The following is a 17852-nucleotide window of genomic DNA, read 5'->3' as shown; positions in this document are numbered from 1 at the left end:
TTTTGAGACATTTTGTACATTTTTCTGTTTTAACTTTCTCATTAATGGATTTTTGACTGGTTTATGGTTTTGCTCTTTGGATTCCAGACTTGGTTTTGGTTGTTTTTTGAGGTGTACCTTTGAGACAGTATTCTGTATTTCTGCCAGTTTGTATCTTTTTGTTAAATAAGCATTTCTTGCAGGAAACATTATTTTTGTTCTTTTGGGGGTTGAGTTTTTTGGAGTTCCCCTCTCTCTTTCTGTGATTTATATTCTTTGGAGCCTTTTGCATGTACAGGCCGCAAAGCGTATTTTTTGAGATTGAGAATCAAGCAAAGGGGTCAATCTACTATTAAACTGATAAAACTTAAGCCTCTGGGCCCTTAATCCTGGAAGGCCCCAAGAAGCAACTTTAAAGTTCATTCCCCATAATTCAAAAACTATAAGGTATGGGAAAATTTCATTCACAACAGAGACATTGACTTGTGTGATAATCCAGTACAGCAATTTTTATCAAAATTGAGGTCTTACATTTTTAAAAAAAGTTGTGGTGATCTGTCATGGAAAACAACGTCACTGAAGAATATAACAGTGGTTACCCAGACCTCTTTGCTGGTTGCGAAAGGGATCCCATAACAGTTCGAGCTTCAGAGCCCCAAAACTGGAGGTCCACCACTGCTTAAGCACTTTGTGCTCATGATGCACATCTGAGGTCAAGTCTGCTGGTCTGTGCTTCAAGGGCCAAATATCACTACAGCATTTGAAATAAGAATAAGACTCATGATCAGTAATGGTCTGAACTTTGTAACTAAAGAAACTACTTACAAGCAAGAGAAAATAGTTTCTAAAGAAATGTATTATATGGTATAGTTTATGTGTTTGACTTATACTTGTCTAGTGTTTTTCAGTTTGTTTTACCCTTTTTAGTGATATTTTGGCGTTTGGTGTAGCAATACTCGCTTATGTTGTGGCCTGTAAAAACCATTTGCCATTTGGAATATCCCTGCTGTTCATTACAAAGCAAGTGTGTTTTGATATTGTCTTTCACTACAAAAATTCCAGTGTACCAGAGAGTGGTAAGACTTTCAGAAAGTCTTCGTCAATCCTACTCATTTATACCAAAAATTAATCACTTTCCTGTGACCCAAAAACTATTAGAAAATGGTGTGGTTATTGCACTAAATTATTTCCTAACTGTTCCAATAATAAATTATCTGTTAAAGAAACTTCTCACAGATGAATAAGTCTCTCTTTTAAACATCAGCATCATCTAAGTAGAACTGAAGAAGGCTTTAAGCTCCAAGAGTGAAGGGAAGGCTTCAAAGCTGGGTGGCCTTCCATCTGAACACATTTCCTCCTTTGGGCAGGAACTATCCTATAATAAGGATGCTGCTTCTTCTAGACACTAAAATCTTGGGGTCAACATGTCAAGAAAAGCAAGCAAATAGTACAATATTATATCAGAATGATCATTTTTGAATACTGATGCAAAACTTTGGATTTAAGGTCTGTGTTTGTCAACGGTTTTAAGTCATTAAAATATGATCCACCCAGACAAGCTGGCCTCATCCTCTCCTAGGTAGGGCCTGACAAAGTCTGGAGGCTCTTGCGTGTCAGTGACTCAGCCTAAACTCTCCAAAACCCTGTAAAATCTCATCTCAAATAATGCTCACAAGATAGATTCATTGGTTGCTACTGAGGTGGGTTGTGAAAAAAACAGGTTTCTGTGAAGAGGTGGCCTTAGAGGTGTGCAAGGCCTAGGGCTGACCAAGCCCACGCTGGGCCGGTTACATCAAACACTGTTACCGGTATGTGTGGAATGCATAAACTTGTGTGTGAATTTAATAAAAATAATGTTAACATAGACCAGATTTTCTCATTACAGTATTCAGCTAAATTTTTGCAAGATAACATGCAGACTTCATCAAAATATAAAGATATAATCTATTTAAAAAAAGTGCAATTCATAATTCATGACAACATCATGACAGTGCAAAATGTGATGCAGTGTCATGCAGAAATTAGCAGGGCCTTCTAGAAAAGTACCCAAATTGCAAGTATACCCTGAGTCTCGATATGTAGGATGTCATAGTCATAACTCCCGTTGATGTCATGTCAGCGTAGGGGTATCATCGTGAAATCTCTTACCGGTTTCCAGGTTCAGAGACTAAAATACACTATTCTTGCCTTCCGACTTCTTCTATAGATAGGAGAAGGCAACCCAGCGACTAATGGGCTATACCTATTTTAGGAAGGGATTATACTGGTGACCCTTTTCGGGCGATGAAGGTGGACTATAGAATGTTTTCAAAGACGTATATGCACAGAATTTGACCTTGCAGAGGGATTTTGAAAGGGTTCCTCTCAGAAGCATCTCAAATATATATATACTGGAAAATATAACTTGACAAATCTGCTCGAACAGGACATGCGGACCTCAAAAGCAGGGCCTCCTTAGGCACGGGGCCTGTGATGGTCACCCCTAAATGCCACTATTGCTTCTGTGTGTAGTGTTAAAATGCTAGGATGAAGCTTGGCAGAATAAAACAATAAAAGGACCAGAAGGTGGATGAGTCATAAAACAAAGCCAAAAATGTGGAGCTGATGATTAAAAATGGGAGACAGAAGTCATAAAGAAGGGTAAAAACCCACAAAGTCTTAGCTCAGAAAATGTTTTAGCAACGCCTAGACCCTGCAAAAAATGTTTTGTTTTTGTCCCCAACTTCATATGTCACATACAACATGACACCAGCTTAAATACTGGTGCACTAGTGACAGCAAAACCATGACTTCTGGGAAACACCCCACAGCAATAGCAAACAAACTTAAATCCAGAGCAGTGACTCTTCCAAGAAAACAAAAAAAGACAAGACTTTAAATATAATAAAGTTCCCAAAATCAGAATTAAGTCCTAAAACAAATCCAATTCTACATCGTTAACTGAAAGATATAAGAAACAAACAACATGCAGCCACAAAACAAAAGCTAAAGGTGTCTAGAATGACAACACTGACCAATACCAAAATCCCCCATCCCTTTCCTTCCCAAAATGGTGCCAGGCAAGGGTATCCTTTTCCATGCCTCCTTTTCAACTGATCTCTCAATACACTAGCGGTAGCTATCTGTAATCTGAATCTCTTTTACTTTATGGACATTAAAGCATTTTAAACCTTCTCTGACCACAAAAATCTACTGGACCAAACTGTGTCTTTAATAGTTTATCCCTACAGGCCCATCTTTCTCCTTCCACCATTTTTGTCACTGAAAGTTTCAGGAATAATGAAGATGACATTCGTACCTCAGTTAATTATGTATTGGACTTTTAATTATTCTAATGTCTGATCATTATTAAAATGAACATTGTGCCTCATCTTGATTTTGTAATTGATAAGTGAAAGAGACAAGTTTCATTTCACATTTGTTTTATGTCATAGCAAATAAAATTAATTTTGCTTTTGACTTTGCAATTCTGAAACACAAAAAAGTATATAGTACTATGTAAATTGTAAGTTGAAAGCACTTTTTTTTCTCTTGTAATATATACACAGGGCGGCACGGTGGCACAGTGGGTAGCGCTGCTGCCTCACAGTTAGGAGACCCGGGTTCACTTCCCGGGTCCTCCCTGCGTGGAGTTAGCATGTTCTCCCTGTGTCTGCGTGGGTTTCCTCTGGGTGCTCCGGTTTCCTCCCACAGTCCAAGGACATGCAGGTTAGGTGCACTGGCGATTCTAAATTGTCCCTAGTGTGTGTGTGTGTGTGTCCTGTGGTGGGCTGGCGCCCTGCCCGGGGTTTGTTTACTGTCTTGCGCCCTGTGTTGGCTGGGATTGGCTCCAGCAGATCTCCGTGACCCAGTAGTTAGGATAGCGGGTTGGATAATGGATGGATGGATATATACACAATTCACTTTACAGAAACAAAATAAAACACAAAAACACACACACAATTCTTACGTGTATTCCAAAATTTAACGCAGAAAAATGCATAATATTCTGAGAGATGTATCCAGTTGTGATGATTCCACGGAAGACATCTTTGAATATCTTTGAACCTGTTGACTAAATTCCATATGCATTTTCATATTCCAGCGTCTTTGTTTCAAGATGGTGTACAGAAGAAACAATAAGGTTATAGCAATTGATGTAGATGGGAGCATTCACAATTTTTAAACACTGTATGTTATAAAATAAGTTTTTAGTGACATCTACTGGATAAATACAGGCAATTAGGGGTGGAGCTGAAAATCCAAATAAGTAGCTGGCGAATAAGTATCCAAGTATGGCCACATGACTAAGTCACTGTGAAAAATTTGAAGCTACGAGGTGTGATCAAAAAATACGGTGAATGTTTTAAAAAAGAAAAAGATTTACAACTACTAGTCACCCTCAAAATACTCTCCTCCACTTCGAATGCTCTTATCCCAATGCTCCTGCCACTTTGCAAAGCAGTTCTGGAAGTTTTCTTTCGAGAGTGTCTTTAGTTGGGCTGTCGTGGCTGCCTGGATGTCCTCAGTGAATTGAAATCGTTTGCCTTTCATGGTCATTTTCAATTTAGGGAAAAGCCAGAAGTCACACGGTGCCAGATCTGGCGAATAAGGTGGATGCGGACACAGTATAACGTTTTAATTCGACAGAAATTGTCGTACTAGAAGGGATGTGTGACAAGAGCGTTGTTATTATGAAGAATGAAACCGTTTCAACATTTCCCTTGGTTATTGATGTTGAAGGATGTCCTGGGGCCTCATGTATAAACAGTGCGTATGCACAGAAATGTTGCATAAGAACGTTTCCACGTTCAAATCGCAATGTATAAAACCTATACTTGGCGTAAAGCCACGCACTTTTCCACGGTACCTCATACCCTGTCGTACGCAAGTTCTCCGCTCGGTTTTGCAGACTGGTGGCACTCAGCGTCAAAGCAGTGCTACTGTTCCTGTGTGGTTACCCTTTCTTAGATCCACATCCACGACAACGGCTTTATCAAATACACTGAAATTAACCGCATATCATTCATAAATTTAATGCATCTGATTGTAATTAACCTGTAAGAATATAATGGTCCACAGAATGGTCAAACTATTCTAAATACCATAAGTTCTTTAGCGTTGTTACTCTCACTGCACCTTCTTCTTCTTCTTCTTCTGTCAGCAGCTCCCATTAGGGGTTGCTACAGTGGATCATCTTTTTCCATATTACTCTCACTGCACCGCTTGGAGTATTTATATCACTGTATCTGAGTGTGAATCACAGATCTACAGCGATTGGAAAGCGAATTATCGGTATACAGCATCAAGCACTCACTGCCTCAGCCATTCGCTATTTGAACTGCTCTCATCCGACCAACGCTTCACAGCCTTTCCAGTTCGGACCTCGCAGTTCACAAACAGTTTCATCCCAAGAACGATACACGCACTCAATCAGTCCATCAAGTGCTCCTTGTAGAACTGTTTGTACTTGCAAGTTACCGTAAGGTAATTGTACTTATGATACAGTTATAATATTGCACAACCTGAGCCACTTTATAAAGCGTGTATTTACATATGATGACAATATCATTTTTAAGATGAAATGCAGCAAAATATGTTGATTATATTATACAGATAAAACTTTAACTACACGGTGCTGCAGCGCTAGCGAGCTTGAGCTTCGTTCACGGATTGTTCCTGCCTCACGGTGTATTCATACTGTGGCTGGAGCGACACTGGAAGGATAGATGGATAGAATAATTAAACATTACGAAGATATTTCGATGTTCCTTAAAAGTTTTGAAGAATCGGCGTTCTAAGCTTACAGATGGCTTAACGTCTATTACAGAGCGGATTGTGTGGCGACTGGGTATTTGGAGAAAGAAAGGTAAAGACAGGAATTGGAGATTAGTACATTTGAAAAAGACAGTACTTCTGTAATAAAGTATTTCATTGAAGGTTGCGCATGGCGCAGCAAGCATCTTGCTGTAAGACATGAACAATCACTGCGCCACCGTATTCGCATGTTTAATAACATGCTTTAACTCATATCATCCTGAAAATTATATCACGAATACTTTTCAGTATTTTAATTATTCAGAGAGCTGTAATATTATGAATGTAATGGATTCTGTGTCCTGTCGGATGAAGAGCACGTAGTGATTCAGGCACATAGAGCACATATAAGATCAAATACACAATAAAGCATTTAACATGCTACTTTAGTTACGATGGGATTTGAGAAACTAGTAAATTAAACAATTTTAAGATGAAGTTTATGATGTTCTACTTTAATGACAAAATAAATTACGTGATTAAAGTGGAAATTTCGAGATTAAAGTTGACATTTCGTGCTTTTTTCACACTGTGTGCCTTTTTTTCACTGTACCCTAATAAGCTTTCATATGACACTCAGACGGTGGGCTGTGAGTCGCCTTTTCACGCCGACTTTGATATGTGACAACTTTTTTATTTCGGGCACTGTGCGACTTTGTGAACTTGAGCTTTCGAGTTTCTCCGACACGCTATGTCACTCAATCAACTTCCTTTTGTTGCTTATATAACTGTTTAAACCAACAAATAGTACGTTTTTCTTTGCCTCCATTTGGTATTCGCTGAAATTCTTCTATTTTTCCTTGTACTTTTGCCATTGCCTTTTCACAGAACGCTGGACTTAAGGGCTATTTATATTGATTTGCATATTCAAAGAGGCGTAATTCTGGGAGGAGTTGGAGCGGGACAGCAAGCACATGCACGTATGTTTATTTCCATGCTGAGCGGGATTTATGTAACGGAAGAACGCGGAAGTTGGCGAACGCACAGATTCCTGCATCTGGATTTTTCTGTGCGTAAGCACATTTCGGCTTTTGTGCTTACTTCATGTTATAGTGTGAATTCTACACACAGCGTTATGCATGAGGCCCCAGGTCATTTCTCATCTTCAACTGAGTCAGATCCATTACGAAATCGATCAAACTACTTGTAAACAGTCTTAATTAATCTGATGGTTTCCTGAGCTTTTTGCAATTTGAAACAAAATTTCATGTTAATGTGTTGCTCGATATCCATTATTAACGACAAACTTGAAAAACACACTTGAACTCAACAGTGGCTCACAAACAACTGACAGTATCAAATATGTTGAAACTTGTCACAAACTAGGCTCTAGAAAGGACATGTCAGAACCTGCATTGAATAATTTTGCATTGTTCTTGGATGGCGCTCTGCATCAACATTCACCGTACTTTTTGATCACACCTCGTAGCATGTAGCTGTTATTCATATTTATAAGGTTGTATCTGTCTGAGGAATTATTTTTATTAATTGTATAAATTTGGGAGAGAGATCAGGGAAATGAACACCAATACCACGAACCAGCATGTGGCTTCAAAAGGCACATGAAACCGTATTGATAAGGCACTAGATATGTGTGTTATTCCTAGGATCATGCTTAACTTTTTTGTATTGTTATTTTGTAATTTTAAAAAATATATTTGATGAAAATACTGCCCTGAATGAAGTGCCAACTGAGACTCATCGCTTCACCCCAAGCGCCAGCCCTGCTTAGCTCTAATTCGCTAAGCAGTCACTAATCTGTTTCACACTTTGTCCCACCTACTCTCTGTCTCCACCATTTTTCTTCATAAATTATGAAGCAAACTACAAAGCTCTTCCCCTAGTTCCACTTTGGCACAGAGACCGCTCACATTACTCTTCTCCTACTTCCTCAAGTACATAATGTAAAATCAGAAATTACTCTAGAAAACGCAAATACACCAATATTCTTACAAAAGTATTCAAACTCCTTCACATTCTTCATTTTCTTCTGTTGCAGATGTAATTTTATATGGATACATTTGACAGGAAGAATCAAGGGAAGGATGAATGTAGTCAAATACAGAGGGACCCTTAAGAATTTAACCTGCTCCGTAGGGCATGTGACCTCAGGCTGGGGTGGCAGATTACCTTTCAGTCTGACAAAGACCCAAAGTATACAGCCAAGGCAATGCTGGAGTGACTTCAGGACGAGTGTTTGACTGCCCTTGAGTGGCCCAGCCAAAGCCCAGACTTAAACCCCATGGAACCAGGGCTGGATTAAGTAGGATGCTATTGATGCTGCAGCATTAGGCCCATTCCTGAAATAGGCCCAGATGAAAACAGACGAGTGAGTGTCGAATGCACTGCACTAATGATGCTGAGAAAAAATAGGCCTTTTTTGCACTGCAGCATCAGGCCCAATTTCGTCTTAATCCGGCCCTGCATGGAACATCTGTGGAGCAACCTGAAGATGGCAGTTGAAAGATGTTTCTCATCCAATCTAAAGGAGCCGAAGAAGATTTCCCAGGAAAAATGGGATCAACTGCCTAAATCCAGGTGTGCCAAGCTTGTAGAGACTTACTGAAGAAGAGTGAAAGCTTTAATTCTTTCCCAAGAGTCTTCTACAAAGTACTGAATTAAGGGTCTGAATACTTAGAGTTAAATTTTAGTTTTTGATTTTTAACAAATTTGCAAACCTTTCTGAAAACATGTTTTCATTATGTCATTATGGGTTATTGAATTTAGATTGATGGACAGAAATGAAAAATGTATCCATTTAAAGTTAAATCTGCAACACAATAAAGTGTGCAGAAAAGTGAAACGATCTGAATAACTTTTGAATCCACTGTAACTTTTTCCACACCTGGTCCTCCCAATAATTTATGCAACTTGGATTTATTTACATCTATTTTGATTCTCCATGATATGATTTTCCTTTAAACTGCCCCCATGGCTTTTCTTTTTCCCAACTTCATTCTTCTCTTTCTTGTAATATATTAGTCATTTCTAAATCAGCTTAACTCAGGATGGGGTGAAGGTTGAAAAAAAGTTCGACAAACATTTTGTTCAAAACAAAAAAAAAAAAAATAGTTTAACTCAGAAGCCATTCATGTTAGTCTAATTCTATCCATCCACTCATCAATTCTCTAAGTTAATGTGTTGTGGGAAGCCAGTGGCTCTGCTGGCAGCCTGATGCACAAGCTAGGAATGAATCCTACAAGGTGCAGAAGTCCATCAGCGGGCACATTCAAGCACATTCCCAAACTCCCGTATGCACGACCAGTTTAGACTACACCATTATCTTAATATTTATATCCAATCTATTAGAATGGGAATCAAGCTAGAATAACTGAAGAAAACCCCCAGTTGGCACCGAGAGAATTTACAAGCTCTACACTGATAATGTCCCGGAATTCCTAACTGGGACACTGGAGCTGCAAGGCATCCACATTAAAAACTGCGCCACCGTGCCACTAATGTTAGCGTAACTGGTGACTATGAATTGCCCTTGTGTGACAGATCATAGGTGTGTGTGTGAGGAGGCTCAGCAGTGAACTGGCTTCACCTCTAAAGTGTTCGTTTCTGCTTTGCTACCATTAGAAGCTTCATCTCCTTAAAACCTCAAATTTGAAAAAAGTGAAAACAAAGGCTGAAGATTTCAACCTGCTATTTTGGCACATTGATCAGCTCTGTGATGTCACTCAGCTTGCTTTTATTCCAATTGTGTAAGTAAGATCTCGAGAGGGCTTTTAAAAGTTATTCATCATTCAAAGCACTATAATGATTAACTGACAGAAAAATCAAAAAAAGCATTGGGTGAAATAGATGTTCAGTATTTTATGTGTCAGTAATCATTGTGTACATTGGACAAAAACTGCTAACCCTGTTTCAGTTACACGGTGTAGGACATGAAATCAAAATCAAATGTGAATGATTTTAACTAGAAATAAACCTTTATTAAAACAAATAAGTAACTTTTACTCAGTGAAATTCATTCAGTATTTTAATAGTAGCAAAAATGTTGAGATATCAGAATTTAATTTACTCAACATTGTGTTGAGAAATTATCTGTAAAAAAACACATTACTTAAATAATATGAGCTAAAAACCACCACAGGAGAAAATACAGAAGTAGTAATGGAGAAGGAGAAATTCTTACTTGAATAAGCGAAAAAATATCAGCACCACAAGAAACAAAACCGGATTAGCAAAATGCTTTAGATGCCCTTGCATTTAAATACCATCAGGGTGTAGCACTACACTAAGCAAGGACACACAACCAAAATCAAGATTTTGTTTTGTCCATCCATCAATGTTTTTTGAAGTTTTTTTTTTTCCAGCAGACCCCCGTAACCCTGTAGTTAGGATATAGCGGGTTGAATAATGGATGGATGGATGGATGAAAGAACTGTTTTAGCTCATCTTAGCATCATCAAGGCAGCAGTCAAATCTGGATGGTAAGCTTTTCCATCCCACAGTACAGCGACACACATTAACTACTGGTGAAAATTTAGAGACGCACATTAACATCATCTGCCCAACTTTGTGATGTTAGACACAACTGGATTACCTGCAAGAAATACACATGGAGAAGACAGAGAATAACTCCAGACTTTGAACAAGTCGGGCCTGAACCCAAGTCTCTCTGAGACAGCAGCAGCATTAGCTAATGTGCCACATTGTTTCATTAGATTACACCGTCTTGTATGTCTGTAGTACTAGGGTGTTGTACTGTGTTAGCCATTATGAATGTAGAGAAAAGTCAAGCAAAATGACACCTTTTATTGGCTAACTAAAAATATTACAATATGCCTCGAAAGCTTGCATATTGTAATCTTTTTAGTTAGCCAATAAAAGGTGTCATTTTGCTTGACATTTCTTTAGATTACACCAAAACAATTCTTTTCATCATGATTACAAAAAATATAAAAACAAGAGCAAGTATGAAATGAAAGTGACGCTGCAATTTCAAAACAACATAATGCAGGAATGTGGCCTTACAGTAATCCTAAAAAGATTATGCCGTCGCTTATCTTTTCAGCACAGCATAAAGTCATCAATCAACAGCAGAATGTATGCTTCATTATGTACTTGCAAAGGCTTGTGCAAGCCTGATCTGCACGGCATGAATATTTTACTTATTTTTAGTTCTTTGTTATTTGTCAATATAGATAATTAAATATTCTCATCAATTTGACAAATCATATAAAGGTTATACTGTATACTGTCTGTTTATCCCAGAGCAAGATTATAATTCTTTCGGCTGTGATAACTGCTGTTCCACAAAACATTGCAGTTAGATATGCACCTTAATCATATTGTCAAACATTTACAAAAAGACTCAAATATGGCATATAGTATATATGTACAGTATGTAGAGTATGCAAATCTAAATATATAAAACATATTTACTAAAGGTGGCAAAACGTTTTGGCTGTTTTGCCTTTGTTTGTATGGTTTCTATCTTGCACCCAGTGCTGCGGAAAAAGACTTCAGCTCCTCACCACCCTAAAGTAAATTGTATATCCATTTTGTGAACTTGATTAATTGAGCCCAGGGTTACAGAATCTAAATTATATATATATATATATATATATATATATATATATATATATATATATATATATATATATATATATATATATATATATATACAGTATATATATATATATATACATATACATATACCTATACATAGTAGGAAAATTAGAGAAAAGAGAGAGAAAATTACATTACCTGGACGGGAGGCCAGTGCAACGATGAAAGCAAATTAGCCAGCGGATTGGAGAAATATCTTGGGGTCTGGCTGGTAGGAAACTGCCACCTGGCGTATGGGGCATGGAATCATTCCTGAATCTCGACTTCCACTGGTCTGTCCAGTTCTTGTGGAAATTTTGGTTTACACATACACACACACACGCACACACACACACACACACACACAGATATATATATATATGTTGTAATGGCCAACCCTGTGTGGAGGATTGCCAGCTTTCCAGTCCGGCCCTCACCCCCAGGCCGCTAGGAGGAGCTCTCCGGACAGCATATTGGTGCCCCGAGTTCCAGCAGGGCCTCATGGACTCTGTAGTTTCTATACACAGCCCTGCTGGATACCTTGGGGGCCGCCAGGAGTCGCTGTGAAGGGGCTAGTGGACTTTTACATGCCCTATAACCCGGGAGTGCATGTCAGTCACGTGACTCAAGGAAGTGACGTGCTCCCGGGATGAAGAAAAGGACTGTTTGCCCTGACCCGGAAGGAAAACGGACTTGTGGGTTTGGCTATGGAACCATTTCCGGGTCAGGGGCTATAAAAGGACTCTGGGTAAGCCCAGAGACTGAGCTGAGCTGGGAGGTAGGGTGGCAAGTGTCTGGGTGAGGAGGAGAGAGTATTGTTTATTGAATAGTGTATTGTGTTAATGAGTGTGGGGAGGAGAGTGCTTTGTGCACTGTACAATAATAAAATAAAATATTGTTGTACTTTCACCTGGTCATCAGAGTGGTACCTGAGGGTTCAAGAGGTGGACGAACGCCTCATCTGTTACACCTGACACAGACAGGCGTAGGACACAAGTTCAAGCACACGTGAGTTTTTATTTTCTTTTTACCTTGTGAGCAATGCCTTCCCCATTCCCAAAAACTCAACACCGTCCCAAACACAACACAATCCTCTTTCCTTCTTTTCCTTTTCCTTTTCTCCTCTACAAGCTTCATCTCCCTCCTCCCAACACTGGCTCACCAAGTAATGTCCACTGAACCCTCATATAAGGCACCTGGAAGTGCTTTAGGTGTTCGTTGCCTCACTTCCAGCAGCACTTCCAGGTGTGGCAGAAATACTGCCCACATGGGCTCAGGGACAGCTGCAGTGCCCCCTGGTGGCGCACCTGGATCCCAACAGGGTTGTATTCTACTCCATCTCCCATGAAGCCCTGCAGGAGTCTGAGGCACTGCTGCCATCCATGGGGGCTGCCATCTAGCATTCTGGGGGAGGTAATGCTCTGTCAACACCTGTTCCCCCAGTCCTTCCTATATACGAAGTGAGACACAAAAATAACCGGACTGGACTTAGGGCTTTCCAGATGCTAATCATAGAACTCTATCCCCTCCTATATGCCCTCTCAAACCGCCGACCGGCTAGGTGTATCCTGTGAATAGCCCAGTCAGTATTTGCACAACAATTGCTACATGAGTTGCCTCGATAATGTCGGGTGAAAAAAATCGAACAGCGAGTCAAGACAAGACAATGCTCGCGCACAATGCTTTTTTCATAAAGCAGTTTTTGACTGACAAAACCATTTTTCCCTCGATCATCCTCCCTATTCGCTCGATTTAACTCCCTGTGATTTTTACTTGTTCCTGAAAATCAAAAGTGACCTGAAGGGAACACATTTTTCTTCAATGGATGAAGTGAAGCCAAAAACGACAAGCCTGTTGAAGAGCCTCAAGCAAGAAGACTTCCAGCACTGTTTCAATCAATGGAAGATGTGTATGGAGCGGTGTAGAGATCAGGAGGGGGAGGATATAGAAGGTGACAATGTTTAGAATGCAGTAATTCATCAATAAATATATGTTTTTTTACCAATCCAGTTATTTTTGTGTCTCATCTCGTGTATATATATATATATATAGTAGCAATGCCCAGTTAAATACTTTTAAGCTGTAATTCTTTTGTCTGCTAGTAAAAAAAAATGTCCAAAGACACCCCCAGAGCTCCATTCCACTCAGGAGGTTGTCACTTTGTATTATATGTCAGTGATAACACCAGGTTGCACTAGGGTTGGCAGACGGTTATCTGAGTCAAGTCAAGTAAGCCAAGAGACAAAAACCTGCAATCCATATGGCTGTCTAGCAGAGCTACTGAACTGCAGAACTGTGGAGGTCTCTAGTTGGACCCATCTTAATTTTTGACTTCCAAAGTAGCAAAACTCTGTCGAGATTGAACAAAGGGTGTGGAATTGTATATATATTTATATTACAGATTTATATATATATATATATATATATATATATATATATATATATATATATATATATATATATATATATATATATATACAGTATATATATATATATATATATATATATATATTCAATCTATGGAGTCCTACTTGCAACATAGTCAATTTTGACTATACTGTATAATCATACTTGGTATATGAGGAATGAATTCTAATTGTACAAAGTGAAACCTGTCATACAAAGTTAGTCTTTTCATAACTGATTACGTTTGCTTATATGGCAGCTAAATGTACACATTTTTTCATTTTTATATTACACATACTGTATATACAGTATTATCATGCATGTGCGCCTGGGGATCTCACCTTTCTGGCTTTGCACAATAAGCAAAGGGCAAAACAATAGGATCAAAGACTCAATGGTTAAAAGAAAACAAACTGAAAAAAACTGAAAAAGCTGGCTCTGTCAAGCTAAGCAGTACCACCCCACCATGAGAGGGGGCACTGGTGCTAACACTGTCTTCTTTCTCACCCACGGTTCCAAGAGACAGCCCCAGGAAGATGCCTGGCACCCACCTTCAGCTCCTTTCAGTTGAGACCGGAAAAAATAAACAGGTGGTTCCCTGGAAGATGGCACCTCAATTTGGAATCAACTGGCAATGGAGATGTAGATTCCACTGATGGAATCCTTAATATTTGTAGGTTTATGCATTAAGCCCGATTTCCATGTGTGCAAAAGCAGTTTGGCACCTACGATTAAATGATTAAATGGGGTAACCTGGCAGGTGCCCCAACTCTTTTTCCAGGCTCCTTCACAGTCTGTTCATCGGTCACCCGGTATTAGCCTGTGTGTCTGTCTGGTTGCTTTGTCAGTAAAGTAGATGGTGCATCACAAACATTACCACTGCTTTTACAAATCCCATACCAAATGGCACATAACAGAGATGTATGCTTTGCATGTTACACTGCAAACATTAACGCCAAGGTCTGCATTGATTACTTAGATTCGATTTCAACCAATCTAAGACAAGTTGTACAGCTAGTAATATCTTACATATAAACATCTACGTGTGGAAGTGTGACTGTCTGTCTGTCCGGCTCGAAAGTGCGAAGCTACAGCATGAAAATCAAAGAGCCAGCAAGTGTGGCCCCAAGTTAACGAGTCGGAAGAAGAAAGAAGTGTGAGGCTACAGCATGAAGCTTGAAAGAAAGCGACTCCATCACCAAAATGAAACCGCCGATGAAAGACAAACTAGCTTAGCTGCTAATACACAAGCGAGGCGAACATATTGTCAAAACTAAACCTCTGAGGAGAGAGAAACTCACTTAGCAGCTGATAGACAAGGGGGTGAGTACGTCCACAAAACGAAACCGCCGACTCTGCATTTCAATTTTTTTTCTGACGTTTTCAACAGCTTCTAGGAGCCCAGAGTTTTTACAGCAAGGGCTTACATAGCTAGTATATATATAAATATATATGCTAGATAGATACAGATACAGATTTAGATATAATAAATTCACATCTGCTTTAATAATGTATACATTTCACCTCAATTTAATTTAGTTTTTATTGTGTACTGATTTTCTCATAAGAAAGACTCAGAGCTGTATTCACATTTGCAAACATAAAACCATAACTGATAAATTAAAAACTTTCACACTTTTCAGCACACACCTATTAAAAAACATAGTATAATGCAATACACAATAATGCAAATTTCATTTTCTGTTCCCAGTATTCTAATTTAGGAAACATCAATTTATCATATCTAGCAATATTGAAGAATGTAAGCTTAAAAATGTGCTAAAACAAAAAGTAAATATTCAATATTTATAGTAATACTACAATTTGTTCATTTTTGGAAGCAGATCATTTCTCTTTGCTGTGGAAATCACTTTAAACATGCTTCTCAATGATTGATAGCTACATAAAGAAACAAAAAGCTGAAGTGAGTGACTTGCTCAGACTGACTTTACATTAGATTACAGCCTAGAGTTAGACAGCATTAAGATTCCGTATGAACAGTAATTAGGAAGGCTTACCTGCCCACTCTCCTAATGAGATGAAAAAGAGATCAGGCACAGGACACCAGATCTTTGGGGAAAAAATCTTCAAGAAATAATAAACCTTCAGAGCAGCACAAAACACCACCACAGCACCCAGGGAAATAAATGTGAGCTGCAAGAGATCCATGGGAGTCTGCTGAATACGCACACCTCACTGTGCCTCACTGACAGCGTTTTAAAACTGAATGCTGTGGAATGGCATGTAGAGACACAAACTTAGCTCATCTTTCTTAACAGACAGCCCTGCTGGCCAATCATAAGTCATGTTAAAGGCTGTTAATCTAAAACCAATGGCTCCCTTCTTACATCTGAAATGTAAAATATGCAAAAGGAAAGAAAACAAGGTTTGACTGGTAAATTTATGCTTAGCACCAACTGAGGTAGCATACTGTACTCCAGCCTTTAGCACAGAACGATAGAGTCATTAAGAGCTTTTGGGGTGGATTGTGAATCTTCCCTGTGATGGATAGGTATGCCCACCCAGAAATGAACTTTCCCAGCCATGCTCAACACTGGTTCTCTGTGAACTTGTGATTTAAAAAGTGAGCTGACAAAAAAACGGAATAAAAACTCCTGAGAAGGCTGCAATTACTTATTAATCTTAGGTGTTCGTTTTTTGTTTTTTTTTAGTCACTGTTAGTTTTATATGTCACTTATTTTAAATTCATCAAATTAATATAAACAAAGCATTTAAATTTTGAAGACTTTTTCCATGTGCTGTATGCTCTGGTGATTTTCTCACCCATCTGTTGTTATAAAGCTATTCTGTATGATTTTTACCTCATTTTTTTGGGACATTCTTTTTAATTACACCGCACACCGAGTGCCATTAGGCTCTGCAGACTGCAAAAGAATGAATATTTTAAAAAAGGCATGATTATGAGTGGACATTTGGAGGAAAGTAAGGGTGACGGCCATCCCCACTGAGTGAACATTGCTTTTTTAACCCTTTCATTATCAAGTCCTGGCAGGGCTGTGAGATTAATTCTAAAATAAATCATTCTGCTTTTAATCTAGTGTCTGGCATCGCTTCCTGAGCATCTGAATTAGCTGTTACAGGGCGTCATGGAAAAGCAACTGGTTTATTAGGATTTATAAGCCAGGATGTTCCATGCAGTCCACGGAAGATGACTGTGACCAGTTGTTTTTATTCCAATCACAGACTTTATATTTCATGATTTTAAAATCTTTTTTATGAGCTGTGTGGGTTATACATAAAAAGGGCACTAGGTGAGTATATTAGACCCAGGAAAAGAAACAAACAGTGAAATGACAAGCAGAGAAAAAAATCTTCAGACAGTTGTATTGTGCATTTCCATATTCTGACCTAAACTGTATTCGTCATATTTGTCACATCTGAACAACTGGCTGTCCAACAGGTGCCTTCTAGGTGGTGTCTGTGTGTAAGAAAACAAAAAGACCAAAGACGGGAGCTACACATTTTTTTATTCACGTTGGTATTTCATAGATGGCAGCAGAGTTCAAACACATATTTAAGCAGGACGTAAGCCAACTTTTGGAGTTTACTGTAAGTACTGCGTAAGCAGCTATTCATAAAACATCAGCCCACAGGCAATGCAGTTGCAGCCAATTCAAAATACTTTATGATTCTGTATATGCCTCCCTTGATATTTATTTTCTCTTTATCCTTCATATGATGTGCATGCTTTCATGCTAAATCAAAAGACTTTAAAAGTAACCACAGAAAAATTAAATATATTTTTAGCATTGGATGTTGTGCATCAAATAATAGCCATGAATCTAATGAACATGTTAGTAAATTATCACTAGTAAACTAGATTTAACTGAACACTGACGGATACAAGGGCAGCGACTACTATCTAATCAGCCTGCCAGAAAACCAGACTGCAGTATGGAAATACATAAGAGTGCTACAGAGTGGCTTCTTGCCGAGACGTCTGTGAACAATTGCAGTCACCTACAGCATAAGCACGAGCATAATGTGGAAGAATAATTTTAGGGTAACATAGGATTCATCTTAAAGAAATAGCGTAAAGGGTTAATAAATGTCAGAAAACATTTCAGACATATCAGGAAACCAGATAAAGG

At 38.7% G+C, this 17852-nt stretch overlaps 1 protein-coding gene across 1 annotated transcript in view; it reads right to left on the bottom strand.

Annotated features, from left to right (window-relative positions):
* The window catches only part of hsd17b3 (hydroxysteroid (17-beta) dehydrogenase 3), a 50417-nt gene extending 34441 nt beyond the window's left edge, over positions 1–15976 (bottom strand). Inside the window, exon 1 of the mRNA XM_028805338.2 lies at positions 15759–15976. Within this exon, the coding sequence (XP_028661171.1) occupies positions 15759–15909 (151 nt within the window). The 5' untranslated portion in view covers positions 15910–15976. The remainder of the gene's footprint in view (positions 1–15758) is intronic.
* Between the last annotated feature and the right edge of the window lie 1876 nt (positions 15977–17852).

This window comes from Erpetoichthys calabaricus, chromosome 7 (assembly GCF_900747795.2).
Source record: "Erpetoichthys calabaricus chromosome 7, fErpCal1.3, whole genome shotgun sequence".
In the NCBI taxonomy this organism is placed as follows: Eukaryota; Metazoa; Chordata; class Cladistia; order Polypteriformes; family Polypteridae; genus Erpetoichthys; species Erpetoichthys calabaricus.
Note: the sequence above shows the minus strand (reverse complement) of the source record. Positions and strands in the feature narration are given on the sequence as shown.